A 15,931-nucleotide genomic window follows, 5' to 3' on the forward strand; every position below is an offset into this window, starting at 1 on the left:
TATCGAGCGTCGAGTGGGTTTCCCTTAACGAGGACTTTGCGTCTGCAGCTCCTTTTTCATCTCCTACTTTGATTTTTTTTTTTTTTTTTTTTTTTCAGTACAACAGAACCTGATTCTCCGTGAGAATAACAAGATGTGGATAAAGAGAGTATATAATTGAGCAGGTGGTGGAGGGACAGAGTTTTTCTGTTAACGTTTTTAATGGACTTTGGTGGCCTTTCGCCTCGACGAGCCATTGCCGGAGACAATTATCGCTGCTGATGAAGCAGAACATTCGATTCTTCGCCAACGGTATTGATTTTCCTTTTTCCACGTCTCCCTCATATCTTTTTTTTTTTTTTCTTCGACCCTTGTCCCGTAGTTCTATTTACTCTTTACCTGCTGTACGTGTCTCTTTTGGTCGTCTCGTTCTAAGAACATTCGACGTTACATTAGTGCCACATTGCAAATTGGACTCTCTTTTAATCAGTAGGTAACTGTATGTACATTAAATTGTTTTTTTAATGCTTTTATCGACATAATAAGCGATGAAAATAAATTGAAGATTATTATTTTACTTAATAAAAATCACTGGTATTCGCTGGACTTACCCTTTATTCCTCGAAAAGAATTTTTAAGTAGGTAACTTACCTCAAACATAAAAAAAAATGGTAATTAGTATTAGGACGAGACATCTTAACTCGTCGACAGTGCTCTCAAAGGCCTATACTTGTCATTGAAAATCTCAGCTAAAAAACGATCTGTCGGGGAATTATTTTTGGTAGCAGGAAATTCCCCAAGAAGGAAAGTACCTTCCAAAAATACAACGACGCAATAATTAGATGAATATGCAGTCAAGATGAAGAAGAAGACTAAGAGGACGCGGAGAAAGAAGCTGCTCAAGCTGAACTGAGAGAGGATTAATTGTCTCAAAACTACTCCTCCGCCTTTGGCAATTTCGTTGGCAGTGTATTTTCCTTTGGCTTTTAAAAAGTTTAAACTCCGTCCGTCGATTTAACGTATACAGAGAAGGAGGAAAAAAAAGAAGGAAAGGAGCGACAAAGGGCTACGCGTATATAAGGTACAGAGTCATGCTTTGCCGAGCAAACGAAATTTTTAATTGGACCAGAAAAACGATGACAACGAGAGTATCGCGAGTGTATCTTTGAACAGTAGTGGCATTTATCGACGATGAAAGATATTGGGTAAAAAAAATATGAGGGAACAAATTACGGAGCTTTCCCGTACTCCCTCTTCAATTAAAATCTCTGGGAGCACTTCAAAAACTCTCGCATACAAGTCTCTGCTTTGGTAAATATCTTCTGATGAAAAAAAAAAAAAAAAAAAATTGCACTCTAGAGAAAGTAAAACTCTCACAACTCTCTTCTAGTACCCTTTATGTGTATACCGCTCTATGTGAGGCGTACATAAACTAATCTGCATTAAAAAGGCAAATACGAATCGAGAGGTACACTTTTGGTGAAATTGAATCAGCTAGTCGATCGACCGAGTCACGTGGACGACTCTGAATTATTGAGGCTCACTCGCACGTTGACCCTCTATCTCCCCCTCGACACCCAAGATCGACGCGTTTGTCACGCACGACTACTCTGGGCGTCACTTTCGTTTTGTCACACCGTGTTTGCGTGGGTGAGTTGCTATTTTTGTTTTGACATTATTTGGTATCACGTAACAATAATCATATATATATATATACATATGTGTGTGTATATATATATTTATTCATTTATTTGTTAGCCATGAACACGAAGCTGTATAGCTTACCACACTATTGTATAGAAAAGTTTTACTACTGCATAGAAAAGTTTAACGAATTATAGGCGATATAAAATTACAGATGCACCTATGATGAATCAACCCTCTCTCTGGCTTATATTTTTTAATTTTAAACTTAAAAGAAAATGCAAAAATAAAAAAATTAAACTTAAAAACTTTCTTGAATGTATACGTTGAATATACGTGACAGAGGCCCAGTATGGCTTCTTTCCGATTCGCACATCCCCATTTACCTCTACATCGTATACCTTCGACATAAAAGAAAAGGGATGGAAAGTGCGGAGTACCAGAAAGGGTCGTCGCACATGAGGGTCATTGTTTCCCGAACCAAACCTTGTTATTATCATTGCCACTATTATGTTATCACCGGTTCGTCCGCAATAACAGTGTACACATAGGTATAACATATATATCTCTCTATATTATATAGTTGTATTGACGAAAGTGAGTCTCAGCCCCCCCCCGCTCCCCCTCAGCTCCCCCTCAATTTACGTAGTAATTTGATTGTTTTAACATTATTTTTAATCAAATTATATTTAAGTGAGCTCCCCCCGCTCCCCCGTAAGTATATACATATATATGTACTTACGTGCACGACCGGCAGATCAATGCTCGAAACGTCACATGCACACACGCACATACATATACGAGATCGCGAGTGTAAACTAGTATACATGTAGATGCATTTTGTTATTAAATTTTTAATCGAACAAAAAAACAAGAAAATATCGTATTTAAATTCCAAATCTTGGGTTTTAAATTTAATGTATAATAATAATTGTTATCTATAATTATAACATGATGTTATAAAATTTATGTTTTTAATCTAATACACCAATGTAAAATATGTAAAACTATACTGTAGTCGTTTTTCTATACCTTATTTTATTGACTCCCATGACACTACGAAATGTATTAAAAAACGTCTCCGAAATATAATATCAAATGAAATCAATGCGTGCTACCTCCTCACGCTCTCACGTGAAATCTACATACCTCCCCACTTACTTTCGCCAATGAACGTATACGTGTATATATATATATATATATATATATATATCTTATACAAGCGAAAGGTTGCTGCCTGAACTTCATATATTCTTTAATACTATCGATTGCAACGGAGACAGAGAAGCCCGTCCCCTGGACGTTGACGTCTACCACCGTCTCTATGCTACACCTGTCCCTTCATTTTCCCTGTGTTATTATAGATGGCCGTCTGCCTCGAAACGTCACGAGGGTGTCACTCGAGAGGTTGTCTTTATCATTTGTTTATTTATTTATTCCAGCGTTGCATCGCAATAAGCTTCTTTTTTTCCCCTCCAGCGTTTTTATCTTTATGCTGAATAAAGTTTTAATTCTGGGGGGGGGGCTCGACTCGGTGGCTCGCATTGACGCGTCGAGGGGTCGTTGACCTTTTACTTCGAGTGGGAAAAACGCTGGCCGTGGACGGGGATGACTAATAATTAAAGGGGGGGGAAACGTATTGCAGAGAAACGTGGTTGCGTGACTTTATTGTTGGTAAAATATATGCCTCAGGTACGGAGTCTTCCTAATGAACTTGTCTGGGATGGAAAAAATAATATAATAGGATTTTTAACAGCGAGTACCTTTAAGTTCGCAGTACGATGATGTTCAACACAAGTATACGATCGATCGCATCTTGTATATAAGAAGTTAATTGATGAAAAGAAGAAGTAATTATACTCGACACTATATGCAATTAGCGCGTGATGTATAAATACCAAATAGCTGTGCATGACAAATTCTAGGGGTGCTGTGGTTATGTTTTCTTTATACGTTTGTGCTGCATATAAAAGTTTGTAAAATATTTTTCCATTAGTCATTGATTACACGTGATGCACCGTGCATATTTTACTCCGCTACTCTCGAGGTGCTATTTTCTTGGCCCGAGAGAGGAGAGGCTGACCTTTTTCTTCCCCCAGATTGAAGCACTTCTTCTTAATTAGCGCGGCTATCTCGGACCGCTTCTTCATCGGCTGCTACCGACCACTTTTTCATCTGCTCCCGGAAAAAAAAAAAGAGGAAATGGGGAGGTCCCTTTTTCCATGTTTCTCGGTGACATTAATCATTCCAACTCCTCCGATTTTTCTTCTAAATTTTCCTCTCCCACTTAACCTTTGACTGTATAAACTTCTTGGAGGCACGCATTTTTTACGAACTAGACCTTTTTATCAAAGCTCCTTATTCAAGCTTCCACTTTCGTACATTTTCTCCGTGACTTCGTTTTCGATTTTTTTTTTTTTTTCCATTTGCAGAGTCGCTTTTTCCCGAGGGTTTTTCGAGGAGAAAAATTTCGAAATTAAACATGCTCTTTTGAAACATTTTTATTAAATCATGCACATCAAGGCGAGTCACTCGAGGAAAATTTCAATCTCTGCCCTTCTTGTAATTTAAATACTTTTCCAGCCACGAGTAGATTCATTTAGTGACGCAGTACCGGAAGCACCACTATTCCAGTGCACAGGTAACAAAATAATTGAATAGACGTAATGCTCCATCTGGCTTAACGAGATCTCTCTCGAATTAGTGTGATAATATTCACTATGCGACTTTCGGGTGGATGAGAGGGAAGTGGACAATGGACTCGAGTTTCCTCGTTAGAGTATAGGGAAACTTAGCTATAACATATAATTTATACTTTTAAAAATTTACCTCTCGTAAAATATATTTAAAGTTCGTTTTGTCCATAAAATAAAAAATAAAAAATCTCATCACTGATACAAAACACTCCAAAACTTGAAATTCCAGTTCCTTGGTTCTGCTTGATTTAGCTATGTACATCCTTGACCTCACAAGTTATTCCAAAATCTGCGAATGGACGTGAAATTTCGCAATAATTATTTTCCGAGTGCCTTTATCATCACATGTTCCACGAGAATTCGAGAGATTAGGTTTGTAGTGTGTTTATAGTCGGCAAATCCCTCGTGCATTTGCGTGAACGAATTCCCAAGGAGCTCTCGTGACGTGACTTGGGAAAACAGGCAGCCTGACGAGGCCATTAGGCGGCGAAAAATCAACAGCGCGTCGGCGCGGATTAAACTTCATAATTCCCTTCCAACGGAGTTACATTGCAATATTGTAACGAGGAGAGGCCTAAAGAGGCTTCTTGAAAGGTTAACCATACAACCAGTCGCTGCTTGGATTTTTATTGAAACAAATTTATGGGTACTTGAACGTAAACGTAATAATAAGGTAGCGAAGGGTAATGAAAACCACGCGTTATAATGAATTTTCGATTTTAAAAAATACCGTGTATAAATAAAAGCTGACTATATTTTACTGTTGAATGTTAAAACGCGTGGTTACACTTGAGAAGATACAAGTTATGCAATCCTTTCAATTGATAGATTTCATTTCTTCAAAGGCATGTATATATATGGATGATGTATGTGTGGAAAATAACTCTTGAACGATACGTACGATTGTAAAATTTTTTCTCGATGCTGTTGTTTACGATTTTATAAAAGCTTATTTACTGGAAACAATTAGAAATAAATATTATATACCATCAAAAACAGATCGACATATTTGTTTCATTTCAAATAAATTATTTGTGTAACCGTAGAAACTAAAAAATAAAATTTTTTATTACAAAAATATTCAAGTTGAATCGAATGTTACAAGTCAATGAACCTGATAACCCTTGAAAACTATGAAAAACTGTAGGTTCCCTTTTTCCAATAATTATATTACATTGTTAAAATTATTAATTTAACATTTACCAAAATAGTTTCAGCAACAATTTTTTTTGATTTTGAAAAAAAAATTTATTTTCTCTTTAAATGAAACTGAATTCTATATCGTGCTTAAAATGGTGATGTAATAAAATATTGCTTATAAAAATGTTATTAATAATATTCTTTAATCCATAGAAAAAAAAAAACTCGCCTTCTGTAGTCAACACTTCCCCCGGGACGAAGGGAAACTCGTACGTCTCTACATACAATGTATACACAGACAACGTGGTGGGGCAAACAGAAGGTAAATCATCAGCGTGAACTTTGCTTTCAAGTCCCTTCCACGTGTATACCTATCCTATTTTTCTCTTCAACCCGTATATGTACGTATGTATGGGTGTAGAAGCTGGCCAACGTAGAGCTTTTTCTTTCTTATTTTCATTGCACTTTTTTTTGCTTAACTATGGGTACGAAAATAAAATTATACATACATCTCATGAAGTATTCATTTCTACCCTCAACCGTATCGGTTTTATTGATATTTCTGTCAATAAACTCCCAGGAAAAATAAAAATGACACGCCAGTTCGTTATTACGAATATTTTTATACAAAATCGATACTTATTTTAGGCATGTAATCGGCGTTTTCTAAGACACCACTGTAAGCTCGATCGAGATATTATACCAGCACTATAGAGATGAAAAATCTCGCGTTGCGATACACCCGATCGCCACGCCATCAAATCCCTTACGATGAGCATAGAAACTGAAAGAAATTTAAAGGCAAACACAAAGAGTCCCGGGTAATCGCGAGAAAAGCGCTGGACAAACAACAGCCGGAAAATTAAATCGGCAGCCCACGAGTGGTTGGGCAAACTCTCGATCGGTTCTCACAGGCGCGTGCGGATGGACCCGGAGATACAAATTAGACGGACCATTCGGTCCACTGCCGTGGAATTCGATCAACCCTCGCAACTGCAAGTAACTGCTATCCAGTGCGTGTACCTACGTGCGCACTTCGCTGTTTACAAAGCTTAGCCCTGCCGTTGTCAAATCGCGTATAGCACCAGCTACTGGCGATTTCGATTTGCAAACAGAGACGCGTGAGGGTCGCCTATTGTGTTAATCACTCGTGATTTTTTTTTTTTTTTGGTAATTTGAATAAAGAGATCCAAAGCTTTTTAGAAGTGCAATTGAAACCAACTTGCAACTGCATAATCTTTTTTATTTTTTTAATAGAATAGTTTTAACTGTCTAACTAAAAGTCAGGGTAAAAATAGTCGTGCGGAACTGAAAAAAAATTAATACATTTTTGTGACTCAGAGATTTGAATCACGTTTAAATCAAAAATTTGTGAATCACGTAAATAATTATAAGGCTTGGGTACAGATAATGGGACTTTGGATGTACAAGGAATCAATGGAGACTTTACCATTCTCCGACAGCTTTTAGATGGACCCAAGTTCCTTAATGGGTTGGATGCACGCCTTTGATAAGAAGTTTCAAAAATTTGGTGGCAGCTGCAGTAACATTGAAAAAAAAAAAAAGAAAAAAAAAGAATAATTTTCCACTCGAAAGACGTAATTTCCGTATGGAACGAGCAGACACAGGAATAAAGTTTTTGCACATACAAAGTCTCTTGGGGAACTTTCTCGAAATTCAGACGAAACTTTTGGCTGAACACACGCTTTTGCATCCCTCGCACTCGAGTAACTCAATTTTTCGCACCTCCTCGCCTTTGCGCTGCTGCTCGCGTTTTGATTTAATCATACGCGTAGCCCAGAAATACGGGGCTCATTGGGCGCATGAAAAAGTGCAAAGTTTTTCATTCGATCAAGCGATGAAGTTTGGTTCGGTTACATTACGTACCTACGTATATATGGGTGTATTAGTGTGTGAATTGATGCTCAACCTCACTATGCCTTTTTATTTGCTATTTGCAAAAGTTTGAGTCTTTAGCCAAGCCCCTCCATTGTATGTATACATGTGCACCGCGTCTGACCACACGCGTATGTTACTACTGCACTGAAATTAAACAAGTTGCAGTCTACCGTGTGGGTTGTTTTTCAAAGTTGGGGAAAAGTTCATTTCACAAAACACGAGGACCTCCTCGTGGCACCTGCTTCCAGCGTACCACCGGGAAGTTACAGTTGCTGCTTTTAAAACAAATTTCGTCGGCGAAATTCAATTAGTACGTTTGCCGGTACGCTTTAGATTATTCTCTGGTTTTACTTTAATTTCCTCACTTAGAAATTAAAATAGAACATCAAATGCAGCTTTTATTCAAGGCGCTTTCAGGTACACATGATATACCAACAGTAAAAAAAATTACGAAAAAATTCGAAATGGATCTTGAGAGAAAAACAAGAGGCGTATCGTGACAGGAGCCAATCTCGACTGTATCGTCTAGCATATTCCGGAACTGCTGTTTGCTCGTGGCTTTAAACCATCAAAGGAGAGGGGAAGTCCCGACAAACAAAAACAGACGATTATACGCACAGGACGAAAAAAACAGTAGCACATCGTATAGCAGGTAGAGCAAGTCTTTCAAAAAAAACGGCGAGTCAAAGCGCTGCAGTGGTGCGGGCGATTTCATCGATAACAAAGCATCGTAGCGATTCAATTTAAATGCGCCTTTCATGCGTTGTTTTGTATTCGTTCATATATATTTTATCAGTCAAATCGATTTATTTATAATTTGCTTGTTGACGATTTTATTTCCAATGTCACTTTTATCGCTGAGAAATTCAATGGTAACATCATTAATTTTCAATAAATAATTGAATTAAATTCACTTCATCATCCTCGTTAATTAGAGTAATGTTTCGATGTTGAAAGCATGATTATCTTCACATGAATATTAATTTTCTCCACTTATTGATTGACTTTGAAAGTCAAAGGGATAACAAAACAGTTACATCGCGTACGTAACTAATACGTATATGATATTATTTGTAGTAATTCACATGGAAAACTCGTACACGTAACTATAACAATGAAACAACACATTCTGAATGACCTTTTTTCTTTGGTATCGCGTCTCTCATTCAGTATAAATCGAGCGCTACTATGTAAGTATTTGACTTTTAGAATGAAAAAAAGGAGACAACACACACCACGTAAAAAACTCTACTTTGAAAAGCATAAATCCCTCCCTCTATTGCCCTAACAAAGGTGTTTAGTAGTTTTCAAGATAAAGAAAATAAAAAAAGCGAAAGAGAGAGAAATAAAGGGTTGAAATTAGTGCACGTTCGACGTGTTTTTATTTGCCTCCGAGCTACCCAACGTTACGAGAAATTTAATGGAGGAAGGAATGGATGGAAGGAGTCGGGGCTACAAGTATCCCCTTTACGGTACAGTGCACGACACGATGTTTACGCGCGAGTGTGGTACGAGTCTTGTTTTTTTTTTTTTTTTTTTTTTTTTTTTTTTTTTTTTTTTTTTTTTTTTTATTGGGGAGGAAAAAGCCAATGCTTACAAAAGTCCCGAGTCGAGGGGGAGCTTTTGTCTATGCGCTGTTGTGCACTTGAAATGCCATGCGAGTGACAATGTATGCACATGGGCATATAAGTAGGTACGCGTGAAGCGCCAGGTCTCTGCATGAGGCTGGTGTGTTGAGTGATAGGCTTCGGGGGCGAGTTTAGGAGTACCAGTGCAAGGGAGTTTTTCATTTCTTTTCAAGAGGCTCCATGTTTTTTTAATCCTATATTCGTTGAAACGCACAATCATGAAGATGCACCTAAATTGTTCATTACCCTTGCCATCGAAAAATCACAGAGTAATATTTCCATCATCTCTGAATGACTTTTTAATCGATCGTTTGTCGTTAATTGTTCTGTCAACTTACAGTTATTGTCGTCAATAATAAAAAAAAAATTAGTAATCTTCCGAGGTAAAAGATTATTAATATCTTTACAGATTTATTATATTTGAGGGGAAAAAAAAGCTCTACTCTCCACTTTTTTCCTCAACCTTTTTGCTGTGGAACCTTTTTTTCTCATCCCTCTTGCTTCGCTACATACTCTCACTGACTACTACAGCAACTCCGCCCACATCGCGTGCTGAATTTCTACGCTGGAACGCATATAATTTATGAAATTCCAGCGACTCTGTAAAGATTTTCGACTCGATTTTTACTTTCTCTTTTTCGTTCCCTGATTTTGATTGCACCCTTCCTCGCTATTAAAAAAAAAAAAAAAAAAAAAAAAAAATCACATTAAACCTTTTTACTCTAAAATATCATCCATTCGTTAGGTTTTTACATCGAATATGTACATTGATCGTCCCCAGCATGCAAATAATACGCGGTCATTTTTAACCACTTGTTTACTCTCAAAAAAAAAGACAGGGGCGCTCCCTCGTGACGTACATTCATTGGGGCTTAAAAAAAGATTAGAGCAACGTTGCACTCAACAAACAAGTTTTAGGACATAAATCAACCGCCTGTAACGGCGCAAGTTTTTGAACATCCCCTCCCCCTGCTCTGTAGGCTCTTCTTCCCCCACGTACAAGTTCCTCGCGTACAATCTTTCAAAGATACCTACTCGTTATTCTTCTCACTTTCCGATGGATACATGCACCCACATTATTTTAACAGATACGATGACGATAACGTATAGTATAGAAAATAGTGAATATTTGAAGATTGATATGGACAGGTAGAAGTGCATCGTCAACAGTTGCTCTACAAAATTTTACTTTACTCCATGATATTATTTTGTAGAATGGTACTGATAAATTGGATTGGGAAATGAAAGTATAATAATAATACAGGAATGCAGGGTAAATCCCAAACATGTAGCTAATTTACGAGAAAATCGGCCGGCGGTTGTAGAATAAATGCACCAGTGATGTATATTATCATACTGGCGAAAATGTGCGCACAGATGGCTCATCGTTCAATTTGTTGTTCGGGTTCATCAAAGCGTGCACTTGTATGAATTGCGATTCCACGTACATAGAATGCACGTTGTACCCGATGCACAACGCGCTGACCAATTTCCGAGTTGAGCTCGGTGTTTTGAAAAATCGATATCGCGCTCGGCAAAGGGTCCTTTGCGAATATTCGATCGATGACTACCAAAAAGTAACCACTACGTGCTGTGCAATGTACACGTTTTAATGTTACGTGATTGAGGTCTTTTAAATTTGTTTTCGTCTAAGTGGCTAGCGAGGATGGTTTGGGAAAAACAAACGTCACGTTCCTGGAGCGTATGAATTTCAAACTTTTTTTTCAACGTATATAGTTGCAAGGCAACAATAGTAATTTTCGTCCCTGGTGGTGAACGCTAGTTTTCCTACAGAAGACGCAAGGAACTTCCAAATGTCGAAGACAAAAAAAAATCTAAAGGAAAAAAAAATGTTTTACTCGTGAGAATTAAATTAAATTCTGCACAGCCTCGTACACGTTCTCTCGCGCGAAAGCGCAATATTATCCAAGCAGTGATTTACGGGGAGCAATACGACAAAAACGAGGGTAGATAGGTATAATCTTCTTTGGTAAAATAAAAAAATGCACATCATTATAAATTCTCGCAGGAAATAGAGGAACAAATTTTTGAAAAAAGAATGGAACAAGCACGTGGAGATACATCTATTGCATGCAGTAATGACAAAAAAAGAGTATAGTAGGAAATATTTAAGGTAAAAAAAAAAAACTACTTTTATGCTGCCAAAGAAAAAGCCGATTTTTATATGTGCAATACCGGGTGATGACATTACCTCGACCACGTCCCTTGAAGCCTTTGATTATTATTAACGGATAAACTGCACACACGTGTCGTTCAATATGAAAAAAGATGATAAAAGAAAGGATGGGAGGAGAATTTTACGGTGCGGCCCGACCGGAAGGCATCAAAAAATCGATGCCCATCTATTTCCAAACCGACTAACGCGATTGTACAACACCTCACTGCCCAGAAGAAGAATAAGTTCAGGTAAATGGCAGGTGGGTAGACGGGCAGGGTCAGGAGGTGCGATTATCGGAGATTAAATTTAGCACGAGCATCGGCAGCAACGGCCCAGCGGCAGTGTCAGCCGCATCCTGCCGATAATGTTTGTTCGCTGTACCGCCTGCAGCCATTAAAATCGATGCTTCTTTCATGCGAGTCGTCGCACGAGGGGTTGCTCTTCTGTCCGCACTCATGTTACACAGTCGGCTGAGTTTAAACATCCAAAGTGACCCTTACTTATCCGGTTGTTTTAGGCTTATCTACCTCGTATATAAAGTGAAAATTGTCCGTTAGACCTTACAGAGTCATATGTTTTAAAATAAAGTATTACGTATAAGTGATACATGTGAGGTAATTTTTTTAATATAAAAGGTGGTAGAAAAATAAATGTTGTGGTTGGTTAGTTTAGCTTGGATTTAAAAAATCAGCTTTTGGGCAACTCATGGTTTACACATAGTTTGTGATCACATGGCGTAGCTAGGCTAACTTAATAGACGTATATGGTGGCATATACAATGAGTAAAAGTATAGTTGGACTAGTTTAGAGGCAGTTATGAATGTACAGTTGGTTTTTTTCTTCTTTTTTTTAATACTCATTATTTATGCTGGTAATTTGGGATATTTCAGTGCGACTTTTGTGAATTTCTAGGGTTGACATACAAGCCGTCAGTTTCATTAATAATTGCAAGGTTGCGCTATACTTGCTACAATACATTTATAAACCATTATTCAAGATAAATACATCAAGGCTTTCACATTTTTACGCTCATTGGATCTTAACCAAAATTTTACTGGATTTAGTTGATCACCTAAGATCAATAGGTACCAAAAAAGTTAGATTTGTTACATCAGTAAATTAAAATTCTTAGCTCAGGTAACAAAGTGTGTTGAACCTTAATGCTCTGTTGAAAATATGAAAAGACTCGTGAGATGGATAAGAAAAAAAAAAAAAAAAAAAAAAAAAAACGATTTTACAAAACGTAAGTTTGGCCAATAAGAATGTTTCATCCACTTGCAGAAAAAAAAAACTTTTCTCTGTGTAATACCCACATGGTACAGTAGTAGTAGCGGCGCATTATAAAAGAAACTTCAAAATACAGGAGTAAATAAGACAAAAAGTTTAAAACTTCAAACGAAGACGATACCTTCAAAACTTTATTGTTCAAGCAGTAGTTTCTCTTTAAAGCCATCACCGTACCGATGAACATTTTCAGACCCGTTTGAGCAGCAAAAGCATCAGTGAGTAGGAAAACATGCGAAAAATTCCTCTAAAGGTTTGTGGAAATTGAATTCACCTTCCGCTACTTTGTCGGGAGCACAAACAAAAAATCAAGAAAAGAGAGATGGATGAGGAAACAAGCTTCTTTTCCGCAAAAAAAACTTTGACACACTCGACCGAGTATGAACGAATAAAAACGCGAAAAAGAAGGAAAATAAAAAGTAACGAGAGAGAAGAAACACGCGAAAGAAAGACGTCGAAAGATAAGAAGAGAGATGAGAAAAAAGTAACAGCAGAGCCACTCAAAATATTCGTCCCGAAGCAGATTCTCGTTAGTCGTACAGGTGAGGGAGGAAGAGAGCCACGTGCTATACGTATGTGTACTGGCTGTTGTAGGTATATACTTTGGCCTTCCTACTCCACGGCTATATTTTACTACTCTCCCTCGGCCACCTACGAGCACCAACTCGGTACACCTACACACACGAGAAGTAGGTCGCATGAAAATAGTACTGCGATGGTACTTGAGGCAACACAGTCGCCCTCACCTATTACTACCTACTGCACGCTGACCCTCTCCCCATACACATTCACTCTTTTCACAGAACCACACTTATAGACTTGTGTACACGAGGACTCACCATAATATCTTTCAAACACACTTTGATTTCCTCTACACTTGTCATCCTCGCATTTACCAGCACACACATTTATTCTCTAATTGGAGAGACGCGAGGACGAGTGAAAAAAAAATAAAACCCTCTAAAAATCATTTCTCTTGCTCCAAGGAAAAAAGGGGGTGGTGTGATGATGGCTCACTCACCGCTTTTGCCGGTCGGTGTGAGGGCACTGGGCAGCCTACTCGTGGGCTCGGGCGCCGGGTATATAGGGTCGCAACACTCGCGCTCCGGGAACTCACTGGCCCGGCATTGGCCCACAAAGCCCGTCCACGTGGCCAACATCAGGTACAGAAGCACCACCAACAGCAGCACCGGTGGTGTCCGGTATCCGCTGTTGCAGCCGATCTCCATATTTGCTCTTCTCGCGGAGTCTCGATCAACACATCAAAAGACTCCAGCTGCTGCCCCTGTGCTCGCAGCTTGTATACCTTGGCATGACGTGCATGTCCTTTCCATTTGGGTTATTTGGGTATCAGTCGCCTCGCGGTGCTTCTCTGGTCCCCTTGAGCCTCGACATATCCTGTCCCCACTTGAGTGAATTTTATAATTCAAGGCTCGTGGTCCGACACCAAATTCATCGGCTCGTATGTTTTCAGAGAAGGAAAAGAGTAAAAAGACACGACGGATGGCTCGGCAAACACAAACACTGGCACTCCCATGTTGAAATTGAAAAAACAAAGACACGTTGATCCTCGGATTTTGTACCGCACAATAAAACGGACACACGCGTGCACTTAACAAACAACACGTGTGTGGCGGTGGACGCGAGCGACTCGCACGTCGCGCCAAAGCGAGAAACGTCGGCAGACTGGGGCGCTTCACCTTTCGAGCTTTGGCGCGCTCTACCTCCACCACTGGATGCGTGTGTAGGGGGTGCCCGCATCGCCCCCTACCTGCGAGCTTTGGTACCTATACCCCTCTGGCTCTTTCAACCCCCCACTTGGGGGTGGGGCTGGTAGTTGTACGGCAGGTGTATCCTTCGATCTTCCTCTCTTGCTATGGCCCGCTCTGACCTCGTTCCTTTCTCGTCGGTCGTTCTACTGCCGCTATGCCCACTGCAGTGGGCTGTAGGGCACGTATACGCCAGGTGTACGTGTTGACCTTTCGGACGCGTGTGCCACTCTTTTCTCTCTGCCAGCGTTCATTTTCTATTTTTCTTTTTTTTTTTTTTTTCGTACTATAAAATATATATTTCAACTAGAGTTTCTAAAGCAGCTTCCTCTAAAACTGCTTCGTATCCTCCCCCTTACGTCACTCAGTTGAACTTAAATGATATGGCCTACACAGAAATTTTTTTCTTTATGAAACGACAAATAAAATTCCTTCAAACAAATGACATGCTAATGTCGACAAAACTAAGAGTACAAAGTTGGTGAGCAAAGACGCAGCGTATGGACATACCCACACTTACGCATACATATCGTATCCATCACCCCCTCCTCCTTTGCACTTTGCAAATCCGGTGAGATCAACGTAGGGTCTGCTACTGGACAACTTCAAAGGGGAACGCAGCTCCCCATGAAGGGCTACTCGGTATTTTACCACTGCACTGCTGGTGATTGTTCACAAGTGATGCCGCTTTGTGGAATCACCGTATAGGCTTTCGGAGACTTGCTTACATCCGTTGTTGGCATTGGCTTGGGGTACGCGCGGGTGCGTCGATATTTCCCCGTTGAATTATTAATGAAAGCTTTCGTAAGCCGTAGGGCTATTATTGTGGGATGGATTAAATTTTTTATCGATTTGTAGTGAAGTTGAAAAAAATTAAGCCAAATTCAACATTGAAACGTATTTTAAAACGTTTACTTTAATGGCTCCACAAAAACTGTCTTATACATGAGTGGCAAAGAGAATAAAGACAAGATATAGTATCATCAATAAGAAGTGAGATGCAATAAAGGCCAAGTAGATTCACACATTGACCTGCAAGCCGTAAGTGATACAAGTCAACGTCAGGTCAGACGTACGAGGACAGCTCACATCGCGGTCTCTCCAACTCTTCTCTGTACTCTCGCGTTTTCTCTCACTCTTGAACGCTTCAGAGAGTCAGGCGGCATGGTAAATTTAAGTTACGTGCGTGTAAAATTAGCCAGTCATATCTAAACCTCTTGACCACCGAGTTCATTGATTCTATGCCAAACAGTATATTGCGCAACTTGGAAGGAAATGAGCACTTCGGATCTAATTCTTTTATTGTTATTTCCCAGACTGCAAATCTTTAAATATAAATGCAAGTAGCTGACGGAGAGTCGGTATAAGCACAGGGTCGATGCGCGCATTGAAATTCCCAGCACGAAGTAGTTGACTCAAGCTTTCAATTTCGAGGATGAAAATTAAAAACGATGTCCTTCTCTAGTCCCGCTATGTGAGAAATTCCTTGCATTTCCTGTGAGGGAAGGAGGAGGCGTCTCGAGTCCACCATTTAGTCGGTAAGCCCTTGAGGGATTAGGGGGTGAACCTCCATCCACCCCATCTAGCTCTTCTTCAACTTAATCCAAGCGAGGGAGGGAAGTGGAGATGGAGAAAAAGTGCGTAGCAGAACTGGAGCGAACTGAGGCGTAACGAGGACAAAAAAAGGACACTCTCACTCCTGACCTTGTGCGG

At 39.3% G+C, this 15,931-nt stretch overlaps 1 protein-coding gene across 1 annotated transcript in view; it reads right to left on the minus strand.

The window, feature by feature from the left end:
- The window catches only part of LOC106637711 (uncharacterized), a 121,691-nt gene extending 108,013 nt beyond the window's left edge, over positions 1–13,678 (minus strand). The window contains exon 1 of the mRNA XM_089595496.1: positions 13,471–13,678. Within this exon, the coding sequence (XP_089451622.1) occupies positions 13,471–13,678 (208 nt within the window). The remainder of the gene's footprint in view (positions 1–13,470) is intronic.
- Positions 13,679–15,931: the final 2,253 nt, after the last annotated feature.

This window comes from Copidosoma floridanum, unplaced genomic scaffold, assembly GCF_036245765.1.
Source record: "Copidosoma floridanum isolate Cflo_tuat_1 unplaced genomic scaffold, Cflo_Japanese_pri ptg000025l, whole genome shotgun sequence".
Classification (NCBI taxonomy): Eukaryota; Metazoa; Arthropoda; class Insecta; order Hymenoptera; family Encyrtidae; genus Copidosoma; species Copidosoma floridanum.